Consider the following 27,263-nt stretch of genomic DNA (forward strand, 5'->3'; position numbering starts at 1 on the left):
ACCAGTTTCAAATTTCTGAAACTGTCTCCACACTATCCATTCAGAAAGAGCACCTTCAAACTGCCACACCAAATGGGTCGTTTCAGCGGTAGAAAACTTACGTTTTCAATAATGGTGAATATTACCAAAATTTCAAATTTTACTGTCATGTATAAAAAAATCATAAGACAAAACTGAAGGCAAGACGAGATCATTTTTTTATTTAGGACAGTTTACGGATTAAACTGGTTTCAAATCTAATTGGATTGGAGAAAAAATTAAACCCTATAGGGGATTACAATTTCGAAAAAATGAAATCGGTAATTTTTATGACACCCAGTTAATTAATCTTTGTCTTACATGTAATTAATTTTATATAATTAATACTTATTAATCACAAATAAGTTATAATTTCATTGATATTTTTTCAATTTAATTTGGAATATTCAAAAAACTCATTTACTTATACTTGAGTTAAATTTAAAAAAAAAATCATTAATTTATTAATAAATTTTCACTTACAGTAAATAACAGTTAGCTTTTAGGTGGGATACTTTCTCTAAAGATGGTGTTTCTTCTAATAATATAATTTTCAATTTTTACCAGCAATTCATTAAATTGGAATGTCACCATACAAAAATATTCGAGAAAATTTTCTTCATTATCACCTAGGTGCCTATTTAACGTCCATTATTCTCCTCCAGTTATTTGTGTTCTCATAGATTCGTGAATCCAGTAGACTATCACAGAACAGAGACACGTGATAATTTGGTCAGGAGGAAGGAGAGATTGGCACATATCCTCTGTAAATGTGATGATTAGCCCGATTATGGTACCACCACTTCGGTAAGGCAATTCTCAGACTAAAAGAGATGAACAAAGAGGCACCAAGGAAAGTGCTTAGTTCTTATAGGAAAAAGTGCACTTTCTGAGGTATGGCATAAATTTATAACGGTTCCACTCTATTTAGGACGCAGTGGAGGAAAGAATTTATATAATTCTTAATCAACCCCCAACCTAAAAAAGAGTGTATTATGGAAGATTATAAGGACAAAAATAGAAGGGGGAAATAAATTAAGCAAATATTATTAAAAGTAGATTTTATTTTTTGTTGTAATGCCCTTAAAACAGAGCAAGTAAAATTTGAATCTGTAATAAACATTTATAATTTTCTGTGGAATCTTCATTCAAAATAAGTACAGAGTGAGATCATTTGATTTCCAAAATTAAAATAAAAACAAAAACACTTGAGAAAAAAATATGTACAGGGATTGTCAACTATAGCCAACTGAACATTTGTATCTACTAGAAAAACTATTTACAAAGATTTACACGATGTACAGCACTTAAAATGGGATAACTATTTCCGGTGATATTAATTTCACGTCCTTGGTTTGAACCTTGACATGTAAAAATCACAATCAGTACAATAAATAGCCGGTGGGACGAGAGTTTTCTTTCTACACAGATGGCACATCAAGTTTCGTACAGCCGAATTGTTTTGTTTGTTTTGCTCCATTTGCCGAGGAATCGGTGGATGCTGATACGGGGAATATTTCGCCTGTTGGTTTTGATGATTTTGATTTTGCTGGAGGTTCGGCACGGGTAGGTAAGGCCCTTGTGTGGTTTGGTTGTAATTCGGACTGAGAGGCCCGTTCGGGTATTGATTTTGAGAATAATCATGTCCCATTGGATTTGGGACCCTTTGATAAACACTTTGGGCCTGCTGTCCTTCTTTTTTATCCTGTGTTGGTGCCTCGTGCTGGTACATTGTTTGAGGCCGTGTCTTGTTCTGCTGCTGTAAAAGACCGTTTTGGCCTTGCCGCATCTTCTGAGGAAGAGACGTGTAGCATGGCTGAGCTTGTTGCATGATTTGTGATTTTAACGACAAGCTTGGGGAAGGGAGTGTGTTTTGATGCGCGTTGCTCTGCAAATTAGCGGCTGTAGTTGACAAATGGCTATACGCGATTTGCGTCTGTCCGTGTTGGTTCATTTGCTGCTGATAGCTTTGCTGCAACTGGTGCGCATATGGACGTGTCTGAGGATTTGAAACAGGTGGTGAAATTTGGTGCTCTAAGTGATACGTAGCAGGTGCAGGATTAAGATTTTTCATCTGGTAAATTTGAGTGTTTTGTTGATTCATTTGGTACTGTGGCATTTGGTTTCCAATTTGCGGATTCATCTGCCTCATCTGATTCTGCATGTTGTTGTGGACGATAGGCGAAGGGATGTTCCTCTGCATATTCATCATCTGCCCGTTTGTCAATTGTTGTCGAAGTTGCTGACTCTGCATCAACTGCGCGTTTGTCGATTGGGCAAGTTGAGCACCGTTGTTGTTGTATTGGGCACAATGCGCACTCACGGGTATCGTCTGATATGGACTTGTTTGGCTGTTAGGGCTCAATGGACCGTTTATCTGTTGAATCATGTTCGATTGGTTTTTCGCATGTGTTATGCTCAAAGGAGAAGGTGTATTTTGTTGTACATTGTAATTTTGATTGTATATAGATTGTGGAGGGCCTTGATAAATATTCGACTGCCCCTGCATCATTTGATGATTCATTTGACTAGTCGAATAAATCTGACCATCATAAACATCATTGCTGTGATTCATATTTTCTTGTTCTCTATTCTGATTGAGTTCTGATTTCAACGCATTGATCGTCTGTAGATTGTACCTGTTTATGTCGATATCTTGGCATGGCTTGGGTATCATGTAAGAATCTCTCGGAAGAGATCCACCCATCCTAATGTCATCTTGGTAATGCTGTTGATGTACCAACTGATATGGTGATGGGTTAATTTGATTTTCAGTCTGAGGACTTGGGCTGCCATTGTAAATGTTCTGATGTGAATGTGCGATTTGCATCGGTTGGGCTCTTGTCACCTGCCTTGTCGGCATGGGTGACGGTACCATCCTTTGCAAATTCTTAGTACCATTTTGAAATGGTTCATTCTTATCTGCTGATCCTGGAGGACATTTAGGTGAAGACGGTTCATCAGAATCGACTGACGTTCCAATTTCATCTTTAAACATCTCCTTAACTTCTGTAGGTGTTCTTGCCGCACACTGGCCATAACTTCCTGAATCATTCCTTTTTAAAGGAACTACAGAATGAACTGCTATTTCTTTTGTCTCCTGGTGTGGTGGATCTCTGTGAAGGACAGAACGTAACACCCTTTCTAAAATTGGGTTCGGGATGTAGCTGTTCACCTTATCTTCTTCAGCTGTAGCAACAAGTACCACTTGTTCACAGAAAGTTACATTTTTCTTTTTACTCGATTTTCTCTTTGAGTCGTCTAATCGGCTCGAGCTGAGGCTGCTCTTAATTTCCTCATGTTTTGTTATTTCATTCTCATTCTTATTCTCGCCGACAGATGACGCTCTTGGGTTTGGTAACGTTAAGGGTGAGCCTGTCTTAGGACGTTCTATCGTCTCTTTTTTATCAGGCTGTTTTATATTGATGTTTTCAAACCTTGATTTCAAATCTTTAACAGAGTTGCTCTGATCAATCTTCACATCTTCGTGTTGCTTTGCTTGAGTTTCTGGAGGAGGTCGTTGTTCTTGTTTCTGCTCTGTCTGGTCGCGGAATTTGGCCTGTTTGGCTTGCAGTTCCCTCAGCCAATCTCCTCCTGAAGATTTTGCATAGTCCACAGTGTCAACGGCTTCTTTGAAACCATTGTCATTCAGAATCTGTTGTCTTTTTTGTTGTAGCTGTTCTAGCAGCGTTGTAGGAGTCAATGTTTCAATTTCATTCGGAGGAGGAGGAAAATCTTCGCTGGCTTGTCTAGAGTGAGAAACAGAGTTCAACGGAGAGGGATATGGTGGAAGGACAAAATCATCGTCCTCTTGTTTGAACTCATTCACTGGAGAGCCTACTTGATGTACTTGCGCCGTTGTCACTAGCTTGGTTTGCTCGTTGAGCAAGTAGCCTCCGTTTGCATAAGTAATCGCATCGGTTGTGTGTGCATTGTAATTTGACATGGGTGGTAAACTGTGTGGTTCTTCTTGCCAGTTTTGATGAAAATTGTCAGGAAGGGGAAATGGTGGCCTGTCGTTTTTACTTAATTGAGAGGTCGTCCTCAGCGGAGGCGGTGGTGGGACCTTAGCCATATGAATCAATTTACTACTATGTAAACTCTTTCTCATTAATTTACTCCTCTCTAGATTTGGATTTCCCGAATACTCTAAATGGCCTTCAGAGAGGTAACCGCTCAATCCACCTTGCTTTTCCATTTTGACTAAACTGGTATCGTCTTTTGAAACACCTTTAATGGTATTCACTTCATCTTCTCTTAAGTCAGGCATCGATCTATTTTTCCTTCTGATTAGCCCACCCATGAGGAGCTTTCTTCTGACCTTATGCTGCTTTTTGTTTTGCTTTTGCTCATCTGCTTTTGCCTGCTTTTTGGCATCTTTCGCTATTTGGTTTGAAATGAACTCCTTTTCTTTTTGATTTTTGTTGTTTCTTTCTTCACTCCTTGCTCGTTTTTCATCTTTCTTTCCATTGGGAGGCTTTCTGCTCAAGCTTCTTCCAGGCCGGTCGTACGACAACAAATCTTCATCTTCGACACTGTTCTTGAGTTTCGAGGCGGCCCGAGATAATAGTCCTTTCTTCGTTTTCGGAAGGGTTGCATATATTTCAATGCTTTTCTCCGGACTCTTTTCTGGAATTTCTAAAGGTCTCTGTTCTGTAGAGATGGTAGTGAGAAGCTCACGACTGTTCTGTCTCGAATGATTCCCTTTGTCCTTGGAATTCTGTCGAGAATGAGATCCGGTCGATCCTCGTCCACTGCAGCCACTACCTTCACGACTGTGTCTGCCCTCGGCATCTTAAATTTGAACAAATAATTAGTATTTATATATAATTTGTTAAAAATAGTTGCTCTTATACATACGTCTAGGTCCAACAGGGTCTTCCAGTTTCTTATGAAGGCTCCTTGCTTGCATTATGCACGTGTTGTGCTTCATCCTCGCTGCTGATGCGGACTGTGGATTGCTGTAGGGTGCATCCATTGCTTGACGCGCCTTGCCAACAGCTGCGTTGGCGTACGACAATGCCATTTCCAAATTGTCTGTGGTTTGAGAATGCTTAAGAAGCATATCTGCTTCCTCACATAAGCGTTCACATTCTACACAAATGGAAATACAAGTTACTGATAATTTTCAATATGATTTTTAAGTATTAAACAAATTAATTACCTGAATGACCTCCATTTTGTAATGTTTGCATATTAGCTATCATTACTGGAGACTGATGCCCCTCGGGTATCTGTGCCAGCTAAAATATAATGAATAAATGTAAAGAATGTGTTTTAAACATAAAATAACAGATTAACATAAATTCAACTTACTTGTAAGTTATGCTTAAGGGTTTGCTGTAATGGCAGACTGTCAGTCGAGGACAATGAGTATGAGTCGTATCCTGGATCACACTGGCTCCCGCCAGAACTTGACTCTCCTCCTTTGAGACTTGTAGGGCTCCTCGGGACTACCTGGCCCCTCCCGTTGTGCATTTTTCCAATTATATACTGATATGGATTCTCCAGGGATGTCGAAGACGATGAACTTGCACTGTTCCTATCGCCGCTCCAATTTCCAGAATCTCTCCTTACTAATTCTGTTGCACCTCGTCTTATCGCTTGACTCTGTGGTCCCCACGATCCCACATTCGTCCTTGTTGGAGACGACAATGGTTTCTGCATCATGACCATGAAGTTTTGATATTCCGACATTACTGGTTGTTGTGCTGGCCGCTAAAATTACATCAATTTAATATTGTAATGTTTTTATGCAGAAAAATATATATAAAAAAATTGAGAGTTAACATACATTTTTAATGGCTTCAGCTTGTTGTTGTTGTTGTTGTTGTGGATTTGGCGTGACTGCTCTCCTCTGCTGCCCAATGGCCATGCTCGGCTTTTCAGGGCTTGGAGTAAGTGATCGCCTACCATTTTGTTGCGGTACTTGCTGCGCCTGGTTTGGAATAGGTGGCTTCCCCAACCCGAGCGCCCTCGGTGCAACTGTTATGCTAGTAGGAGCAGTCGAAGGATCTACGGGTGTTCCATCGGGGGCGGCGAACAACAACAGAAGAGGCTGGTATCTTCCACGTCTACACTTCTCCACAACTTGCTCCCATTTTGGCCCTACCTCTCTGACATTAGCATCGTCAAAATAGATCCAGATCTTGAGTTTTGTGTGGAAAAAGAAAGTTGAGTAATGCTTTCCGTAATAAGTTACAACACCGACAAGCTGGTGGTTGTTAGTAGTTGGGTTTGGCAAAGGCGGAGGTGTATGGAAAACATCAGACAGACGCAGCGTCGTCCTTAATGTCAACAAGAGAGACATTATATGCTCTAGAGATGGTCGGTCTGAATCCCAAATTATTCCGACGGAAACTATCTCAGGCTGGTTGGTCAAAGTCCTCCGAATCTGAATCTTTGCTCCACAAGCACTCTGAAATAAACAATATACATATATAAAGACTGTTATTTTTAATTGGATAATGCTAGTATTTTTTCTTTTTTTGTGAGGAATGAAAAACACATTTGGAAAATAAAGTAACAGAAAAATCATACCGGACAATCTCTTATGTCACCCATTCCTCCAGCTTTCTTGAGCAGCTGACCAAAAAGATCAGGGTGTGAAGGGCTCTGCACTTGCTTTGCCTGAGAAATCAGCGCCGATGCTGATACATAATGTACCATCTAAAATAGAAAAATGAAGTTCAAAATTAAGAAAGAAAAATTATCTGACAAGGCCAATTTTTTTTTTCAAGAAATTACCTGAGTGAAAGGTAACGGTTCGGAAGTGGCACCACAAGCCCCGCATACGCTCTGTTCGACAAGAGTCATCGCGAATTTAACGTGCGGTATGCAATGTCTCGCACTGCAAAGATCTTCCGCTTCTTCGCTTGCCAGATGGAAGTGAATACGAAGAAGGATATTTTCCTAAAATTTAAAATTAATGAAGTCCTTTTGACCAAGAGACCAATAAAATAAGTGAGACTTACAAAGCATTCAGCGGCATCATCCATGAAGCCAAGCTGGAATCTCTGCTGGTCAAAGAATGATTCTGCGAGCGCCCTTCGAAGGGCATCAGGAGGTAAGGCACTCTCATGACTGAATTGTAATTGTGAAAAAAGCTCCTAAAAACAATAAAACAATCATTAAAAAAACATATAGGATAGTTTGTAAGAAAGCTGAAAAATAGGTAATTAAAAAGTAACAATTTGTACAAGCACAATTAGGGAGACCCACCAGTGAAGATGACGATACGTTGAAATGCTTCTGTTAAACTAAATCAGCAAAGATTGACTGACCAAAATGCAAAATATTGTTATTTAAGGCTAAAATTAGTCCAGTATAATGTACATTGTCTTGAGATTTTTGTGACATCTGAAGAAGTGGTTTGACAAGGACTACTTTGGTGTAAAGACGCATTTTGTCTTCCTGCCATCTTCAATGGACCCATTATTAAATATAGAAAATACCGAATTCATAAAATAAATTGTGAAACTTTTTGAGCACTATAGGGTAATGAACCTGCAGTTTAGTCGTTTCCTATCATCTTGATCTGCCTATCTTCGCTGTTCTGGTCTGTCGCCTTAGTCTTTTTGCCATCTTCAGTGGCATGTCTGAGTTAGTATAATTAATAATTTAAAAAAAAAGAAAACAGAATTGTGCAACTTCTTGAGGTCTTTATGGTGATGTACTTGTATTTTGGTTGTTTCCAGTCATTCTGATCTTTGGTTTATGTCTATTGGATGTGCTTGGTTTTCTAGCCATCTTCAGTGTACAAAGAATTTATTATAGAAGATGAAGTTAAAGCGTAAAATAAATTGTGAAAATTCTTGAACCTGTACTTTGGTCGTTTTTGATCATTTTAATGTCTACATATCCTCGCTGTTTTGGTCAATCAGACTCATCTCGCTGTGTTCAGTGCAATTCTGTGTTAGCAGAATTAATTATAAAAGAATAGAGGACACAGAAAATAAATTATGGAAATTTTTGAGAGGTGCAGGGTTTTTTATTTGTTTTTTTTGCCCAACTTCCTACTGACGAGGCATCAGTCATTTCTGGTCAATTATATCACCGTGATTATAACCCTAAGCAGTGGGCTAAATAAGACTAAGTAAACTGTGTCACAAAGTCTGTATACTTAAAGACATATGATGGATAAAAACAGCGAAGATAGGCGGACCAAAGTTCCTTCTTCGTCCCTTTTTCCAATTCTTGCCCAGTTCTAAATTTCATCCATCGCTTCCTTGTACATAAGATGGTCGAAAGGAAAAATCGGCCTTCATTTTTCCGAATCCGATGGACCCGAGAGTTTTTAACCGTTCTTTCTTCTCTTCTTTCCATTCGAACTTTCCGAGTAGGGGTCTTTGTTCGAAGTGGAGGGCCATGGGAAAACTGCTTGTATTAATGAGTCCAGTAATAGCTTTTCCGGTCCCACGCTCCGCTCTGATATACAAGGAGGCGATGGGAGATTTAGAACTGGGCGAAAACTGGAAAAAGGGAACAAAACCCAGAGTTTTTAGCCGAGTAATTTACAGTAAGCCCATGAAATCGCCGGGCCCCACGACGGCCGGATTACCATAATGGTAAATTAGCCAAATGCAGCCCAGGTAAAGCACGGGATACCTGTTTTTATTTTTTTTCCGTGGAGGTCCTTAGATTATCTGCCTTTTCTGACCAATCTTGGGGAGGGTTTCCGAGAACTCTTTCGTGAAATGCGGTTGACTAGGGGCATTTCCTGTGACTCACACACGCTGGACACGAGAACCATCTTCCCATGAGAAAATTTAATGCAGGCAGATTTAAATTACTTATTATAATTAAGCTATTATAAAGGCAATTTCGAGGGCTTCACTCTTTAGATTATATACTATGAAAATTCTAAGCGTATAAAAAGCACGATTACGACCCGAACGTGCTATACAATTCAAATCAACTTGTAAATTAATAAATGTAATTTCTTCAAAAATTTTATGCGAACAAGATATAACGTGAAGGTGGTTCCCTCAAGCTAGGAAACTGTTTAAACCCGATTTCATAACTATTAAATTAATTATTAACATTCGTGTTTGAAACATCGTCCTCGGCGATTTTTTCATTAACAACTTTGTATTGATTGCTGTTCGTTTTTGTTCCTTTTAGTTTAACTGGAGTTAAGCCTGTGGTCAATCAGATTCATCGTGGTCCGCCTAGTCTCGCCTTCACTGCCAGACGGGTTTCAGCACGGCCGGTTTTTGTAACAGTTTGTTTACTCTGTTCAGGATATAAGCAGGGTGAGACGCGACAGACCAAATTGATCGGAAACGTCAAAACTATAGCTCATCACCATAAAGACCTCAAGATGTTTCACAATTTATTTTTAGTGTTCGGTATTTTTTTTTTTTTAATAATTAATTCAGCTAATTGAGACACACCACTGAAGATGAGGAGAAGATGAATCGCTTCTGACAGACCAAAACAGCGAAGCAGGATAAAAGGAAACGACCAAACTACAGGTTCATCACCACAAAGACCTCAAGATGTTTCACAATTTATTTTTAGTGTTCGGTATTTTTTTTTAAATAATTAATTCAGCTAATTGAGACACACTACTGAAGATGACGAGAAGATGAATCTCTTCTGACAGACCAAAACAGCGAAGCAAGATAAAAGGAAACGACCAAACTACGGGTTCATCAGCATAAAGACCTTATGAAGTTTCACTATTTATTTTTTGTATTCTCTATCCTCTATAATTAATTCAGAGTACGCTGAAGATGGCGAATGGCCGCTGTTAATGGCGGCGTCTGACAGGCAAACAGCGAATACAGGCGGATCATGACCAGGAAACGACCAAATCCTGCAGATTTTAATTTTTCTTTTATTTATGTACTTGGTATCTTCCATAATTAATTCTGTGAACATAAACTCGCCACGGAAGATGGCGAGAAGACGAAGCTCTGCCGACAGACCAAAACAGTAAAGGTAAGTGAACTAGGATGACAGGGAATGAACATATCCTGCAGATCTTCTGCATTTCTCTTTCATGATTTATTCTGCCAACCCAGATACGACAATGAAGATGGCGAGAAGATTAAGCGTGCCTGACATGTCACAACAGACACACAGACCATAACAGTGAAGATAGACGGACCAGGATGATCGGAAAACCCAACTATAGGGTCATCATACAGACCCCGTGAATAAAAAACTGAAAAAAGATTGATCACCTAGGTTTACACTGATAAATCTCAGATAATTTCAACACGCCTTAACAGATATTTTTCTTTAATGGACGAAACAAATTTTAAACAGAAAAAATACTTCTTTTGACGATTGCCATTTAAACATGGACATTTAAAAATTTAAAGCCGGTGAAACGCGCATGATTACATAACGGGCCAGGACTTGTCTTCCCCATCACGACTTCGACATCTTCCAAACAAGCCGTTTTATAAAATAAATCAATTTGTACAAAGTTTTCGACCTCTGTAGCGTACCGTCTCGAAGGGACTTTAACGCGAGGTAAGAAAGCAGGCCGGAGACAAAAGTGATCAGACAATAGGCGTTTCAATATGGCACAATGGCCTCGGAGAAAAACAAAAGCTCTAATCTTCTAATAATAATCAAATACAATAAGGAAGAGATAATAGAGTATCTCTATACAAAAATTTCTCTTTTTTATAGTACAATGAACTTTATAATAAAAACAAAATAACGGGGCTTCTTATGAATGCATTCAAACAGATATATAATAAGCGTGTTCTACACGGAGAATTTGGCACGAAACAATTTAGTTTTGTCGAAAACTGAATAATTTTCACCGAGCGGTTTATGTTTTTACGCTACAGCAAATGAAATTATTAAATCCGAAGATCGCCTGAGGCGGTGAAAGCTCCTTCTTGTTATTGACCTACCTTACACTTAGAATAAACCCCCAATCGGCCCGAAGAAAAGACTCCATTTTTCTTTGTTAAATTTTCATTGAAAGATTATGAAAAAAACTAATTTGATTGACATTCAAATTCGGCAGATCAGGGAAGAAATTAGGCTAATCGGGCTCCGAAGGACTTGACAAAATGGAGGAGGCAAAATGGTTATGGCCGATTGCGTACTCCCTGCCCGGAGAACCGGTTCCAGGTAAGCCTGAGCTCACGATACCTCGCTGAACCACTCTCAAATCACAAAAAAGAGGCGCGCCCGATGAGATGTTCACTACTGATACGAAGTCCCTAAGTCCCCACCCATAAACAAAAAAAACTTCCAATATGTTCATGCAATATTCTCTGGAAATCGGGCTATTGTTAAAATTACAGGCTGTTTGGTACGAGATGGCTATTTAGATAATGTTTGGTCCTCTCTGATATTTTGGTCTGCCTACTCGCCGTTTTGCTATATTTTTCATTTCTTCTTCAGTGATTATTTGGCTGGACCGAAGCAGCGAAGACAGGCGTACCAAACCCTGCACATCTCATACTTTTTCATAATTTATTTTTTGATTTCTGTAGTTTTCTATTATTTACTCTATGCACACAAACGACGAAGGGCGTCTGATAGGCTAAAAGAGCGAAGCCAGACGGACCAGGATGATCGGGCACGACCAAAATACATCATTACCCTACAGGCCTCGAGAATTCGCATAATTTATTTTCTATGTGCTTTATTATTTTATAATTATTTTCTACTGAAGATGACGAGAAGACAAATCATGTTTGACTGGACTAAACAAGGATATCACGGCAGGATGATATGTCACCAAACCCTGCAGATCACAACAATTTATATATTTGTTGCCTTCTGTATTCTTTTATACTTAATTATGTATACAAAAACTTTCCACTGAAGATTGCGAGAAGACTAAGCGCGTCTGGATAAAACAGGGAAAATAAGTGGAACAAATCGGTAAAGAACAAACCCTACAGATCTCAAGAATCGTAATTTATTTTGTTTGTTCTGTATTCTTCTGTGTATAATTATGTAAAGACAAACTCGCTTCTGAAGATGGCGAGAACTGACAAGCCGAAACACATAAGCACACCTGAAGGATCGGAAACGACCAAAATATAGGTTCATCATTCTGCAAACCTCGAAAATTTTCATAAGTTATTTTCTGTGTTCTTTAATATTTTATAATAATTAATTCTGTCAATGAAGATGAAGAGAAGACTTAGCGCGTATCTTAGGCGAAAACTGGGAGGATAAGAAGACCTAAATAATCGGAAACGACCATACCTTGATGTCACGAATTCCATAATTTATTTTCTGTGTCCTGTATTTTATTTATAATTAATTCTGCAATCACAGGCATGTTATTAAAGCGACTACGCTCCTCTGACAGTGAAACGGTGACCCCATGACCAGGATGATCGGAAAACGACCAAATCCTGCATATCTCAAGAATTGTCATAATTTATTTACTGGGTACAGTATCTTCTATAATTGATTCTAGGTACATAAACTCCCTACTGAAGATGGCGAGAAGAGAAGCACGTCTGACAGGCCAATACAGCGGATATAAGCGGACCAGTGGATGACAAATGGAAATGACAAAATTACAAGCTAAGGATTATCAAAAATCTACAAAGACTTGTAAAGCATCAAAGACAACATGCAATAATTTCTTTGCTTTTTGGTCAACGTCGATCCAAACGCGGAATCGAGAACCTTTTCCCATAGGACAATGGAAATAATTATTTCAAAAGAAAAAATACATCTATGAAAGGAAGAAACTGCACGCAAGTTAAACAGGGAAACATTTCCCATAGGAAAGACCTTAAGAGTCCAAGATGTTTTTTTTTTCTCTCACAATATAGTTTTAAATTAAACCCGTAGTAATTTTCTCGTATAGTTTGTCAGAATAAGTGTGTATTTTAGCTACTAATTCCCAAGAATTGGCCACGGTTTATAATTGTCGGTGTCCATTTTAGGGTTAGAACAAATGTCATCCCCCTATCCTATAACTGTAAAAATTCGTCGATGTTTCGAACGGAATCGAATCTAAACGTGACCAGAGTAATAAGATGGGCGAGGTGGAGAAGAAGACGAATAAAAAAGAACCAGAAGACAGGAAGATTTCCCGCCAACCGCGGGGGATACCGACCCCGGTTCTCCTTGAAACATCCCCGTGGGGAAAAAAGAAGAAGGCGAAAAAAGCGGGAACAGGCCTCCGAAGTAAAACACTTGAAACAATCGATTATTTAAAGTTGCAAAGACCTCGTTTTGGACATTGTGAGAAGTGAAATCATGGGGATTACTTTGAGCTAAATCCAAGGTACATTGGAAGAAACGAACAAACTCCTCGTAAAAGCTCCTTTCTCTATGCAAAATATATAAGTTCAATACTAAAAGTTTTGGCAAATTTAGCCAACGTGCATTTAGGGTTTTAACTACTAACCAAACTTCCTGAATCAGTGTTACCCACAGTGTTGCCAAAATATTACGATAGAGATAAAAAAACCGTGTAAACTATTTTACATGAATGCTGTGTAAGAACAGATGATATGAAAGAAGTTAAAATATACAGAAATGCCAAATACTTTTGAAGGAAAGTTTTTACTTTGGTATACTTAAGAAGTTTGGTAGAACATTGCGAGTAGGGACATCATGGGAATTACTTTGAACTAAATCTAAGGAACATTTGCATTGGAAGAAACGAACGAACACCTCGTTTTACCAAAACAAATCAGAAACCTCAAATTTTTCGTGTTAAGTTTAGTGCCAAAAGGTTTGTCAGATTTTGACCCAGCCTGCGTCACATACTTAATACATAACACGGTTATTTATTTTTGAAAATAAATTGGCACTTCGGAACACTTTAACGCACTAAATTAGCCAAACTCCCTGGAATCAGTTTTACCCACAGGGTTGCCAAAATATGGGAAGAGAAAATTCAGTGTAAACTTTTACATACAATGATGCTTGCTGTGAAATGACCGATATTTTTAAGTGAAAATTTTTACTTAGGTATTCATAGAAAGAGTTTGGTTTATTATAGAAAATATCGAGAAGTGATATGCATCATGTGAATTATTTTAATCTAAATCCAAGGATCATTCGCATTGAAAGAAACGAACTCCTCGTCTTAAAAGAAAATCAGAAACCCCCAGCCATGTTTTGCGTGTAAAATCAGTACCAAAACGTTTGCCAGATTTGTTCGCAGATTTGGTAATTTTATTAAAACATAACACAATTCTTTCTAAACTGATATTTTTAATCAATGCTGTTTATTTTATTTTTAAGGTCTTGACAGTCCTTATTTAGATTTGCACTGTAAAAGTTAACGCACTAAACTAACCAAACTTCCTAGAATCAGTGTTACTCACAGTGTTGCCTAAACATGAAAAGAGAAAATTCCGTGTAAACTTTTCCTGTACTGCTAAAACATTAGAAATCATGCAAAATATCTAAATATATTCTTATAACAAATGCTTATATAGTCCTAAAATGTGTCGTATTTGAATAAATAAGTGGTGTCAGATAATTCATGCTAATTCTAACTGCTAACTTTTTTCCGTTTTCGCTTTTGGGAGTCCTGATATGTAGGATTTGACAGATCCTAGAAATTCAAGGGAAATTGGTTCTTTGTCAATGTTTTCCCTTTACTTCGGCTCATTTCAGTCGATTTGTTCAGACCCTCCACGACGCCGTTAACCACGGACCAAGGACACCGATCATCGCTCGACCGCCTCACCGGAAAACACTACGGTTCTCTTTTAAAAACCCAACCTGGAGAAAAGTGAGAGGACGTTTAGCCCGTGTTCAAATAAAACAGCGAGACACGGTGGGAAACGGAAAGTGCAAGGTCTGAACCTCCTACGCAACAGACCAAGGATAACAACCGTTGCTTTTCTACTATCTACGAAACGCGAAGTCCGAAATTCTGGCGCCGCGGGATTTTTTTTTCTTTTAAAATCCGACTTATCGGATATTCCACGATCGAACCAGACGGGGACAATGATCCCATTGATTTAAATCCCGATAGGATGAAGACTGTTGAAGAAGCAGTCCGTGAAATACCGTGAAGACTGCTTCGACACGGTAGAAAAGGGGGAAACACTCCGGTCAAGTTAATTAGAAAAATCCAACTTACAGTTGAGACCTTTTTTTATTTGGTTTGAAATAATAGGGCGTGATCTAAAGCGAGCGAATCAAGGCCAGTAAACAACTTTTGATCATTTATAAGCATAAAGGAAGAAAAAAACATAAGCTGAACACAGAAAGGCTGTAGTCGAACATGACCACCTAGAACAAATTCGTGTTAACCTTCGTAATTATTCATGCTTCTTGCATACCGAACGAATAATCGATATAAGTATCGACAAAAAATAGTAAATTTGACACAAGGAAAAATTCCTCCAAATATATTAAATTATTCATTTCACACGATTAGAAAAGTTCAGGAATACAAAAAGTTTCTTTATCATAATTGATTCTTACTTGAGCAATATTGGAAAGAAATTCAAAATAAGAAATTGAAAGTTAAGCTGAACGTTGTGTAAAAATAAAATCTATAACTTTGGCGTTTAGCATCTTTTTTTGCCTAGTTATTTATATTTTTAACAATAAACAATTCAACATATTCACAACATCGAGAACATAAACTAAAATTAAATTATTATGCAATAAACATTATAGACTGCCCAGGAAATGCTTCAAGACCACAAGCAGGCCAGAATGATCAGGAAAGACGGAACGGTTCATCACCCTCCAAGACCTCAACAAGAAATCTGGTATGAACGTTGGACTCGTTAAGGTTTTGGGTTGTCTCTCGTGGTTTTGGTTTGGTCAACCCGCTATTTAAGATGTCTGAATGATAGAATAGATTTTTATTTACTGTAAGTTTTTTTCACATGTGATAATTTACAGGTCTGGTTAGACCTGCAGTCTTTCAATAAGCCTTTTACTCAAAAATGAAATAGAAGTAAAATAACCAAAATTTCATGTTATAAATGAAAGAAAAAGATGATATACTCTTCACGTTATAAAGAAGCCCCAGACGAAACATGGATTAGAAATAAACCAATCATTTGATATGTTGTCACCTTGACTATACACTACATTAAAATTCAGGAATTACTGTTTAAAATGGCTGATTTAACTTCATTCCGTATAAAAAGATTCATTCTGTATAAAAATAAACATGCTTTTGTTAATTATTAATTTTATATGTTATACAAGTGCTAATAAAAGAAGTCAATAATAACTTGCAATTAATTAAGGGTTTTAGTTGAGATAAAAAAAGTCAGTGTCACGAGCTGGATTCGAACCCACGATCTTCGGCTAGATACGCAGCTGCTCTACCACTTGCGCTAGATGGGGTTGAGATGGGAAGTTAGTGTCTGAGTGGATAGAGGTCACGATAGCTCAAGTGGTAGAGCAGCGGCGTATCTAGCCGAAGATCGTGGGTTCGAATCCCGCTCGTGACACTGACTTTTTATCTCAACTAAAAACCTTAATTAATTGAAATATATTAATTGGTCAAATGGGCCACTAAAATTAGTTAATAATAAAAAAAATAGAGATGTCTAGTGAAGAGTTTTAGAGTTATTTGGGTTTACTCATTCACTGCTTTGGAAAAATTACACGTTATTAATTTGATTTTTCCTTTATCTCTCAAACTTGATAATAAGCACAATTTTTTAAAATGAATTCTAATAACCATGTTTCTACAAAACAAAATATTTGGCTTTTTTGAAAAAACCAAAGGTTTTAAAAACTTGGTCTAAATCTGCAGCTAGACTTGAATAATCTGATAAGTTCCAAAATACAATTCTTAAACAATTGTCCTTTAGCTATTGTTTTGAAGTCATTTCGTCTTCTATTTTGTCCTGTGTTCCGATGTTGTTACGGGCGGCATTGCTGGAACATACTACACTGCTTGGACGGGCTGGTCTGTTAGGTTGGTCTATGTTGCTGGGACGGGCCATGATGTTTTTGAAGATTGATGTAGCTATTCTTTTGCCGTGTATATTCAGTTTTTCTAAAATCCATTCATTGTTTCCTTTAAATTCGTTCTAAATTGACTGTCGTATTTTTGATGTTTTTTTAAAACCTATTTTTAAAATACGTTTGTGGCTCGTTAAGTTTTGATTCTTGATCGCTTCGGGGTATTTAAGATGGTAAAAGCATAAAACAGTGATGACAGGTTGATCAGAATGATCGGAAATCCAGTATTATTGGTCACTTCTTTGGTCACTAAAAAGAGACTGGCTGTAAAACGAGATTGGACGGACGAAGAGTGAGCTTAGGCCAATTTGTCTCGAACTCTAAACAGGCCAATTGTTTATCCGTGATTTCGTGACATTACGGATCTGAGATTGGCGTCCGAACACGTGTGAGGCCCGACGGACCCAAGGTAATTTGAACCTACTCGTTAAGCGGAAAACCGCCTGCGAATTGTCCAGACCGACGGGTTTGTGTACAAACAAAAGGATTGATTTTCGAATGAGTACCGAGTCCTGAGCCTCGCCTTCTTGAGGAAGGGGAAAGGAAAGAGGTCAGGATCCGACGGACGGCCAATCGACTCGAGCCAAGGTGCCTTCACCTCGGCCGCCATTGGCCCGATCCACCTGGTCGGCTCAGAAGGACAAGACAATGCTGGAGACGAGTCCTTTTTAATCTCCTAAGGTTGAGAATAAATCTGGGCCGTAATTAAAATGTACTCTCCTTGTTTAATTGGGCCGTTTTATGATTTTCTACACCCAAATATTGATCGATCGTCCTATTTGACAAATTCTATCGTTTTGCAATATAATTATAATAATTACATGTAAAACCGGTTTAATCTTGTTTATCTGCAACTTAGAATAATCAAATAGCATTGGTAAAAAAAGAAAAATATATTTACTTCCCAAAAAGTTACCATGTTCAACTCTTGAATTAAATAATAATTCTAAATTTTTAGTGAATTTTTGTATTTTTTCATGACATCTATGGCAATAAAAAATCCTATAATAGATGTTAAGTTTAAGTAGTAAGAGTTAGACTGTTGTGGCACCACAAAATAGTGGATTCGGTAAGATTTTTTATGTTGAAGCAGTAGAACAGATTTTTTTATGGCGCCTATGTCAATTTAAAAAATGTGGGTCCTATAAGAGTTTTTAAATTGAAGCAGAAAGTGTTGAATTTTTTATGACGCCTTCAAAACAAAAAAGTGATCCTACAAGAGTTTTTAAATTGAAACAGAGGTTTTTTTAATGACGTTATGGTAATTAATAAAAACGTGTAAAAAAGTGGATTCTATAAGAGTTAATTTGAAGCAGAAAGAGGTGCCTTTTTATGATTTCTATGACGATTGAGTGGAAAAGTGGATCCTACAAGAGTTTTTAAATTGAAACAGAGGTTTTTTTTAATGACGTTATGGTAATTAATAAAAACGTGTAAAAAAGTGGATTATATAAGAATTAACTTGAAGCACAATGTGGTGCCTTTTTATGATTTCTATGACGATTGAGTGCAAAAGTGGATCCTACAAGAGTTTTTAAGTTGAAACAGAGGTTTTTTTTAATGGCGTTATGGTAATTAATAAAAACGTGTAAAAAAGTGGATTCTATAAGTTAATTTGAAGCAGAAAGTGGTGCCTTTTTATGACTTCTATGAAGATTGAGGGGAAAAAGTGGATCCAACAAGAGTTTTTAAGTTGAAACAGAGGTTTTTTTTAATGGCGTTATGGTAATTAATAAAAACGTGTAAAAAAGTGGATTCTATACGAGTTAACTTGAAGCACAAAGTGGTGCCTTTTTATGATTTCTATGACGATTGAGGGGAAAAGTGGATCCTACAAAGACTTTTTAAGCTGAAGCAGTAGGTTTTATTTGATTTTTTTTTTAATCATGCCTAAAACATTTAATATAAACACAGTCGATCCTAGTTTTTAGTCGATGCAGTTTATTTTTTTAAACGAAAATTTAAAAAACGTGGATCCTATAAGAGTTATGTCGAAGCTAAGTAATAAACTTATTAGAAAAGCTCAATATTTTGATTGAATGCACAGTATACATATAATTTAGGTTCCGAGTTGAGAAAAATACGCAGGGTACAATTACAAAATAAACGCTATATTAATTTTGCACATGATCAATCCAAATTATTTATTCCGGCACAACTAGGCGGGATTTTTTTTTTTACGAGGTTTCGCAACAGCAGAAGTTACATCAACCCTCGGGGTGCCGGTCTTTTTGAAAAAAAAAAAAACAAACCTATTTGTAAGTATGTCGGATTCGAATGACGAGCCGCTGGATTCGAACCCGGGGCCTTTACCTTACAGTGATGAGCGCCGTGTCAACGCCTAAACCGTTGCGGCCACCGACGCCCCGTCGGGAAATTGTTAAAAAATTCATTGGTTCATTTAAGTTAATCATCAATACGCAGGTTCCACACTATTTTTACAATTAATGTTTATTTCCTTTTGTTTCTTGCTCGGATAAAAAAATGCTTATTTTTAAGATTGATTTTAAACATACATGAAACTTGGCTACGTCCAATGGAGTGCATACGACGTATGTTCTTTCTTAGAGTCAGCAATGAGTCATGACAACGTCAGTTTTGGCCGGGTCGTCCAATTACAAGAGAGAACATAACGGTGGAAATTGGTCGAAGAGGACTATCATTCCTTTGACGACTTGAAAGCATGACTGGCCATTTATTCACATTGATCAGCATATTTCAAGCCATTAATGCAAAACGATTTAAAAAGAAAATTTTCTTTTGGCTCATATTTTCGTATCATGTCGTTTCGAAACTTAAGGGGTTTAGCCATTAATGTCTATTTGAGTATAATTTTTAATTTTATGAAATGTATTCGACCTTAGGATTCTGTTTTGATTTAACAGTGAAAATAACAGCCGGGGGTTGGCAGTTAAGTAGTTACGGTGGTTTCATGGTTGGATATAACACTAATGTCCACAAATGTATTTTGTCGTTTTCTGCTAAGAGGACTGCGATTTGTTCTGCCCTAGATTCAACCTTGTTACGACCATTCGTGGCAACCTCAACGACTGAAAAACTGTTGTGACCTGATAACTCCAGTCTACAGCGTCTTTACGACAAGGACTTAACAGAAGCCCCATGCTTCGAGGTACGAAGGGCGTGGCGGTTTGAACTTACGAAACCGGTCTTATACAATTCCCCACCACAAGAGAGTTAATTATTACAAACGAGTGAAAGCCGGCCTCCGAATATTTCCGTAATTATATGTTTAGACCTCGGACGCTGAAGAAGCTTGACAATCGGGAGGATTACTCCGGAGCATCTCAAACTTAGGTATTTACGGAAAATTGTGATTTGGTGTAAGGAAGATTCGTAGGGAGGAAAATCGAGGAAGCTTCTTGGAGCGGAACCCCGTCAATAAGCGGGTTCCTGCCGCCTGTTCTCCTATAAATGATCGCATTCCTGCAGATCTGGGACGCCGTCACACTCTCTCGTGATCGAACACACGCACAAAAAAGCTGCGCTTTTCTCAGAAGAAATGGTAAAAGTAATTTCGACAGGCTTCATGCGAGTCAACACAAACCGACTCAAACTGGGAAACCGTAGCGCATGATGACACTCAAGCATTACGCAAAAATAATTATGTCTTGTAAGTATGTAAAACGCCAGTCCAATTTAGAACTTCTGGTCAAGATTGCCCGTTATGATACTTTCTGAACAAACCGCAGATGAACCCATTTCTCCTTAGTTGTTCTCCTTGTTAGTAACAATAAGATTTCTCGTTTTCTGAACTTTTACTTAAATAATTTTATCTGTACCTTATCCTGTAAATACACAATTGAATTTTTTAAGATTTCCACTTGCAGTCTGCGGGGTGATAAAGCTATTGTTTGATAGTTATCTGACATCTTGATTTTCCTACCCTCGTTCATTTTTTGGTTCAGACGCGTTTCGCCATCTTCAAGGCTGTGTTTCATTCCTGGCCGTGGACTGTAGTACTTGCGACCTCAGAATTACCTCCCGTCCTCGCGGGAATCGGACCGCCGAAGCGTATAGCAATCGAGGAGCTAAGACTGCGCTGATGGAGGCCCTTGTATGCGTGAGGAATGGTGGACCTCTGGGCTGCCTTTACCGAAGGAATGGTCTTCCCTAGGAGGTGATTAGAGATTACACTTAAATCGAAACCGTGTTCGGAGAGCATCCGGAGGTTTCGACGCTGGCGGAGCCTCTACACCCAGGGAGATAGAGTTGTCTTCTCTGTCTAGGGAGTGCGTGGGAGATTTGGTCCATGGCCATTTTTGGTTATCCCTTTACGCGCGGCACTGGTTAAGTGCACAACGTTAACCCACCCACTCGGAAGGGGAGAAATGTCGGCAGCATTCTGCAGGATGATGTGGGCTTCTACACCGAACCTCGCGAAGAATTCCGTGCGCGGAGGTGAGTCGCTCCTAACTTGAGAACGTGTGATAAGGCCTATGTGCCAGGTGTGCACGCCGTCTTCAGCGTTTGGATGATTTTTACGTTATTTGAATTTTGTGGAAATCTGGAATTTAAAAAAAAAAAAAAATCACCCTTCAACACTGGCAAAATATCAGCGAGTGTAGGCAAGATGATCGATAACTACCAAACAAAAACGAATTTGTCGAATTTCCTAAGACGCATTCCAACATTATTAACCTAATTAAACGGAAAACTCTAGAAAATGCGCATCCTGGGGGAAAGTCAATTTCTAAAGACGATACGGGCTGTTTCTCTCCGATGGATTAATATCTCGTTAATGCGGATTAACCGCCTGTTATGAAAGTGCAAAAAAAAAGTTTCCTGAAGAAACCTGAAGAAGAATTTTTATCACACTATTGCGCAAGTGGCATTAAAGTGCGAAGTGCTAATGTTAAAATTATTTATGACACCTTGCACCGTTAAAGAAATGCTGTTTAATATCACTTGAACAGGCGAAGAACCGGGGACTTACTATGTTAAGTGCTCGCGACCAAAAGCCTGGTGATGTAAGCGAATGGACTTTTTCTGTTTTGAACCTGGAACATCAACGGGTTTGCGTGTCGAGAAGAAAAATTCCAAGAAAATCAGCGATAAATGTTTATTATTTATTCGTCAAAACGAAGCCGGTCACTCAACTCGTACCCGAGCTTTTTTATTTCCGCAAAAGTTAATAAAGAACCTGTTGCTGAATCGAAGCTTTTATTACCACAATAAGATGGAGAATACTGCTAAAATCCGGCTTAAGGAAACAGAAGGTGAACGTACCTCTGGAAAAAAAAGACGATGGGAGAGGTAACGATTAAATCTAATTGCCCCCAGCGAATTGTTTAATTACAAATGTGAAAGATCCCCAGTGTTGAAAAAAGCCAGAATTCCCTTTCATCACCACGTCCAGGGGCTTTTTAGACGAGCGTGACCGAAGCGGCAGGACAACTAACGGGTTCCAAACACACGGCCGTCCATTGTCGAAATTTTCCATGAGAAACTACTGTTTGGTGTTATTAACTGGCTCAACATTGTGTCCGTTAAATTTTTGAAATATACTTTTACCGGATAAGTGACTCAAGAAGGAAACAAATTTACCCAACTTGCCAAAACCAAGCTGGAAAATTCACACTACCAAACTACTATCACTACTAAAAGTTTTTTTAATTTTATTTTGTCTATTTATCCTCGCAGTTTTGGTGGTATGTTAGCCTACTTATATCCCAGATAAATTAGTAATGAAGGCAAAATGTGGAAAAGCGTCTGGCAGACCAAAACAGCCTTACAAGGATCAAAATGGCCAGAAACGACCGAACATCTTCTGTTTCATTTGGCCATGTTTGTAAAGGTCAGAAACTGGACTTTCGAAAATCTGGTAATGAACAGAAGGCTCGATAAAAAACTACTTTTCTGGGACATTTCTTGTAAGGAGAGGAAAACAGCGAGAAAAGGCGGACCAAGATTTTCAGAAACTACCTTTTTGTTTTGTTTTATTTGTCCATGATTGTAAAGTTCAAAAAACTGGTTTTTTTCGCAGTTAAAAGTTTATTTTTTGAATAGGTTATTGTGTCGGACGTAGATAAGTTAGATAACAAAATGAATTTATTTTGGGGCCATCAAAACAGCGAGAAAAGGCGGACCAAGATTTTCAGAAACTACCTTTTTGTTTTGTTTTATTTGTCCATGATTGTAAAGTTCAAAAAACTGGTTTTTTTCGCAGTTAAAAGTTTATCTTTTGATTAGGTTATTGTAATGGACGTAGTAAGTTAGATAAAAAAATGAATTTATTATGGGACCATCAAAACAGCGAGAAAAGGCGGACCAAGATTTTCAGAAACTACCTGGTATCTTCTGTTTTATTTGTCCATGATTGTAAAGTTCAAAAAACTGGATTTTTTCGCAGTTAAAAGTGTGTATTTTGATTACTTTATCATGATGGACATAGGTAAGTTAGATAAAATATGGATTTCTTATGGGACGAGCAAAACAGCGAGGATAGGCGGACCAAAACAGTCGGAAACGACCCCATTTCTTTTGCCTTATTTGTCCATGTTTGCGAAATTCAACAAAACTGGTTTTATTTTCAGCTAAAATATTCATATTTCGATTAGTTTCTGGTACCTAAGTATGTTAATTAAAATACCTCTTTTCTTTGGCATTTCTTGAAGAGAAAGTAAAATAGCTAGGACAGGCGGATCAAAATGGTCGGAAACAATATCTTCTGTGTTTTTTGTTCATGATTATGAAGTTTAAATAAATGGATTTTTTTACAGTTAAAATTGTAAATTTTGATTAAGTTCTTGTGACGGACAAAGAACGTATTGTGAGCAGGGCAAAACAGCGAGGGCAGGCGGACCAAAAATCGGAAACGACAATATTTCTGTTGGTTTATTCTTCATGCTTGCGAAATTCAATAAATTGATTTTGTTTGCTTCTAAAATATACACTTTCTTCTTCTAAGGTGAAAGGTTCTTTAAAAGGCGACTATTTCAGGACATTTCTTGTAGAAAGGAAGGAGAGGTGAATCAAAATGGCCGGAAATGACCAGAGAGCATTTGGTTTATTTGTCCAAGCTTTTGAAATTCAATAAACTAGATTTGGTTGCAGTTAAAATATTCAGATTTTGATTAGTTTTTGGTAAAGAACGGAATGTACTATAAAGGACCTTTTACTAGACATTTGTAAAGGAGGACAGGCGGACCAAATTGGCCGGGAACGACCAGGAACCTATTTTTCTCCCAGAAACGCCTGTAAGGGAAAATCAGACTGACAAACAGAAGAACCACTGAAGATGGCGACATACCAAACAAGCGAGGATGAGCGGGCCAGGAGAATCGGAAACGACCGTTATATCCCACGAGAAAATATCACAGAAAATAAATTATGAAATTGATTTAAGTCTACAGAGTACTGAACCTATAAGGTGGCCATTTCTAATCATCCAAGTCCTATCTTCGCTGGTTATGTCTGCCCATTGCAAAACAACAATAAAAATTATACGTGTTTTGATAATATGAAAAAAATACAGAAAAATAACTGGAATCCTGCTATCCCTAATAAAAGGCTTTCTTGGTTACAGAAACTGTAACTAACGACTTAATACACTTAAATACAAATAAATTATTAAAGAAAATGCTTTAATGTAACAAATCGTTCTTCATTTACAAAGAGTAGATCACATGGTTCTATGCAGCCTTGAAGAGCAAAACCAAACAAAATTGGGCAGGACATACTTACAAGTAAAAAAAAATTGACCTAAAATTTAAAAAAAGCTAACTTGATCTATTTAAAACAAAATAAGCTCTAATTTTTTTTTCAAATTGGAGATGATTTTATAAAAGGTAATATTCCCAAAGGTCCTCCATCTAGAGTTAAAGCAGAAGATAAAAATGGACTTTTCTCCCATGTCCTTCGGTCTTGAGGTATTCAAACTAAATTCCAAAACTGGTAGGCCATCATTATACACAAAGACAGCCTCTTGATGATCGGCTCTTATTAAATCTAGGTTGTAATTTTCGATCCGCGTCTACATCCATCTCCGTCACGTCGTTAACTCTCGGAACGCGATTTCTCCACTGGCCGAGACTGCTTTTGAGAAAATTGCCGAGCTTACACGGATTGTCTGATTGCGTGATCATTTATAATAGTCGTAACTATGTGGATCGAAGAATATTTTATAACGTGATATTTAGACTTGCCTTAAGCGCGCAGAATATGCAGGAGTCGAGCATGCAAGTGTGGCCGGAGAGTTCCCTGAAGCTCCTTCTGAAGATGTCCAAGTGCCATAGAACCTGAAAGAAAATAAAACCAGTTGAAAAAAAAACGCGTAAAACTGCAATCCTACGGAAGCAAAAGTCACGATTTTGAATAATTAGCGTCAAAACGTCAGGGCGGAAATGGGACCTCCCGAGTATTGAATGGGACTTTCTGAATTGCCCCCTCCGGACGGAAAGGACTTTGAATAAACAAGCATAATTATACACTTTTTTTCTGTTATCAATAGTTTCCATATCATCCTTGTTTCCTCTTTCATCTGAAAATAGACAACCGTCTATTTTTTTCCACAGCTCATACGCAGAAATATACATTTTTGTTCAATTTTGACAGAAAAATCCTCGGTAAAATAATGCTTCATCCTTAAAATTTTAATTAGGGTATTTATGGTAATATTGCCTCGTGTTAAATGTACTATAAAGAAATATATATTTTCATCATTTAAATATGTGCTAAGATGTTAAACAAAGCTAATCGTAGGTTTTCCAATGTTTTATGACGAATAACGATTGTTTTATATATTTTTTAACCCATTATATTTAGTGATCTATTGACCAAATTACTTCTTTCAATTAATTCATCTTTTTTTGTAAGGTTTTGGTTGAAATGAAAAAAGTGTCACGAGAGGGATTCGAACGGAAGGTCGTGGGTTCTAATCCCTCTCGTGACACTAACTTTTTCATTTCAACCAAAACCTTACATAAAAAGATTTTTTACCGCTGAAGATATGTAAAAAGGGGTCTTTTTGTGAACTCTGTTGCAAATAACATGTGCTAAAGTAAGGCCAAATCTTGAAAGTATATCATGAAATAGCACATTTGCCCAACGGCTAGCAGACCTCAAATATTGCTAGTGTCTTCTTCCTCACTAGGGAGGAAATCGCGAGGCCATTGGTGCTAAAAGGCGTCTTAGAGGATTGTCGAAAAGTTTTAGGGATGAAAAGTGGAGGGCTTTCGAAAAATTTTCCATAAATTTCTGGAGACTCATCGACATCTTGTGATTTCGAGGACAAATGGAACAATTGAACTATTTTTTCAAAGTAGAGATGATGCTTTTCTGACGATCACTATTGGGTCTAGGTTTGAATATATCAATAGGAATGTCTGCTTTTAGTTAAAAGACGATGGGCCCAAAGATTCTGCCTTGTGTAACACCCGCTTCGGCATAGTGGAAGGGCAGATGGTAGAAAAAATATTCCGATTCGTACTTAAAATTACCTATCGGACAGGTATATAATAATTAGAAGATTGAAGTATTTTTTCGATATGTTTAATTTTTTTTTAAATCTAGCTGCTGTCACTATATTTTAGTATTGTATAAGCTAGTGATACATATTTAGACTGCTTCTCAGGAAGATTCTTTCGCCTAAAGCTTAGAACTGATCTAATTTCGAAACAAGTCCCTTCACAATTAGTGTGCTAGATTTCTGAATACCACTATTGGGTATGGGTTGGCATGTATGAGTAGTAATGTTATAGTGATTGATAGGAATGTTTGAAGCGTGTAGTGAAAAGAGGAGCGGACTAAAGATTCTGCGTTGCATAACGCACGCTTCACGGTGGATGGATAGAAGGGAGAAGATATTCCGTTTCGTACTTGAAAGTAACCTGCCAGTGATTCAAATTTAAGCTCTTGCACAGAAAAATTCTTTCACTTAGCGACTAAACCTGACCTGATTTTGTACATGCCCCTTCACAATTAGTCTGCTTCAATAAGCCTAATGGGTTATGAAAGTGCTTTGCTTTATTTTTAATTTGTGAAACCCGTCGAAGTGAATGGTTTGATTGTCAAATCTTTTATTTTTTGGTCTGGTTTTTCTCTTTCTATCGATTAGGAAACCTAGAGCTTGCAGTCCTCAATCTTTTTTGACAATGGGTCCAACGATCCTTGAACTTTTCAGACAATGGGCCACGAGTGCCATGGGATATGGGACGCAGTAGTGTTTTCGTCTTAATATAACCAAATCGGCTAAACGTGAAAGCGTGAGCCCGTGGGATTTCCACTTAAAACGAAATAGGAGCTTTACTGCCTATCCGTGATTTTACAACGCCAAAAGCACAAAGTACGCCGAGAGGCAATGACTTTATTACGGTTGGAAG

The 27,263-nt window shown here is 37.8% G+C and overlaps 1 protein-coding gene across 3 annotated transcripts in view; it reads right to left on the reverse strand.

Moving 5' to 3' along the window:
* Positions 1-1,062: 1,062 nt before the first annotated feature.
* Positions 1,063-27,263, reverse strand: part of LOC106674000 — a 169,837-nt gene continuing 143,636 nt past the window's right edge. For all 3 annotated transcript variants that reach the window (XM_024226048.1, XM_014406412.2, XM_014406415.2), the window contains 9 exons: positions 25,089-25,181; positions 6,993-7,127; positions 6,766-6,930; positions 6,559-6,687; positions 5,813-6,436; positions 5,335-5,736; positions 5,183-5,261; positions 4,879-5,112; positions 1,063-4,812 (listed from right to left, as the gene is read on the reverse strand). In XM_024226048.1, coding sequence (XP_024081816.1) covers positions 1,361-4,812; positions 4,879-5,112; positions 5,183-5,261; positions 5,335-5,736; positions 5,813-6,436; positions 6,559-6,687; positions 6,766-6,930; positions 6,993-7,127; positions 25,089-25,181 — 5,313 coding nt within the window. In that variant the 3' untranslated portion in view covers positions 1,063-1,360. The remainder of the gene's footprint in view (positions 4,813-4,878; positions 5,113-5,182; positions 5,262-5,334; positions 5,737-5,812; positions 6,437-6,558; positions 6,688-6,765; positions 6,931-6,992; positions 7,128-25,088; positions 25,182-27,263) is intronic.

This window comes from Cimex lectularius, unplaced genomic scaffold (genome assembly GCF_000648675.2).
Source record: "Cimex lectularius strain Harlan isolate CLEC.00 unplaced genomic scaffold, Clec_2.1 scaffold110, whole genome shotgun sequence".
NCBI classification, from domain to species: domain Eukaryota; kingdom Metazoa; phylum Arthropoda; class Insecta; order Hemiptera; family Cimicidae; genus Cimex; species Cimex lectularius.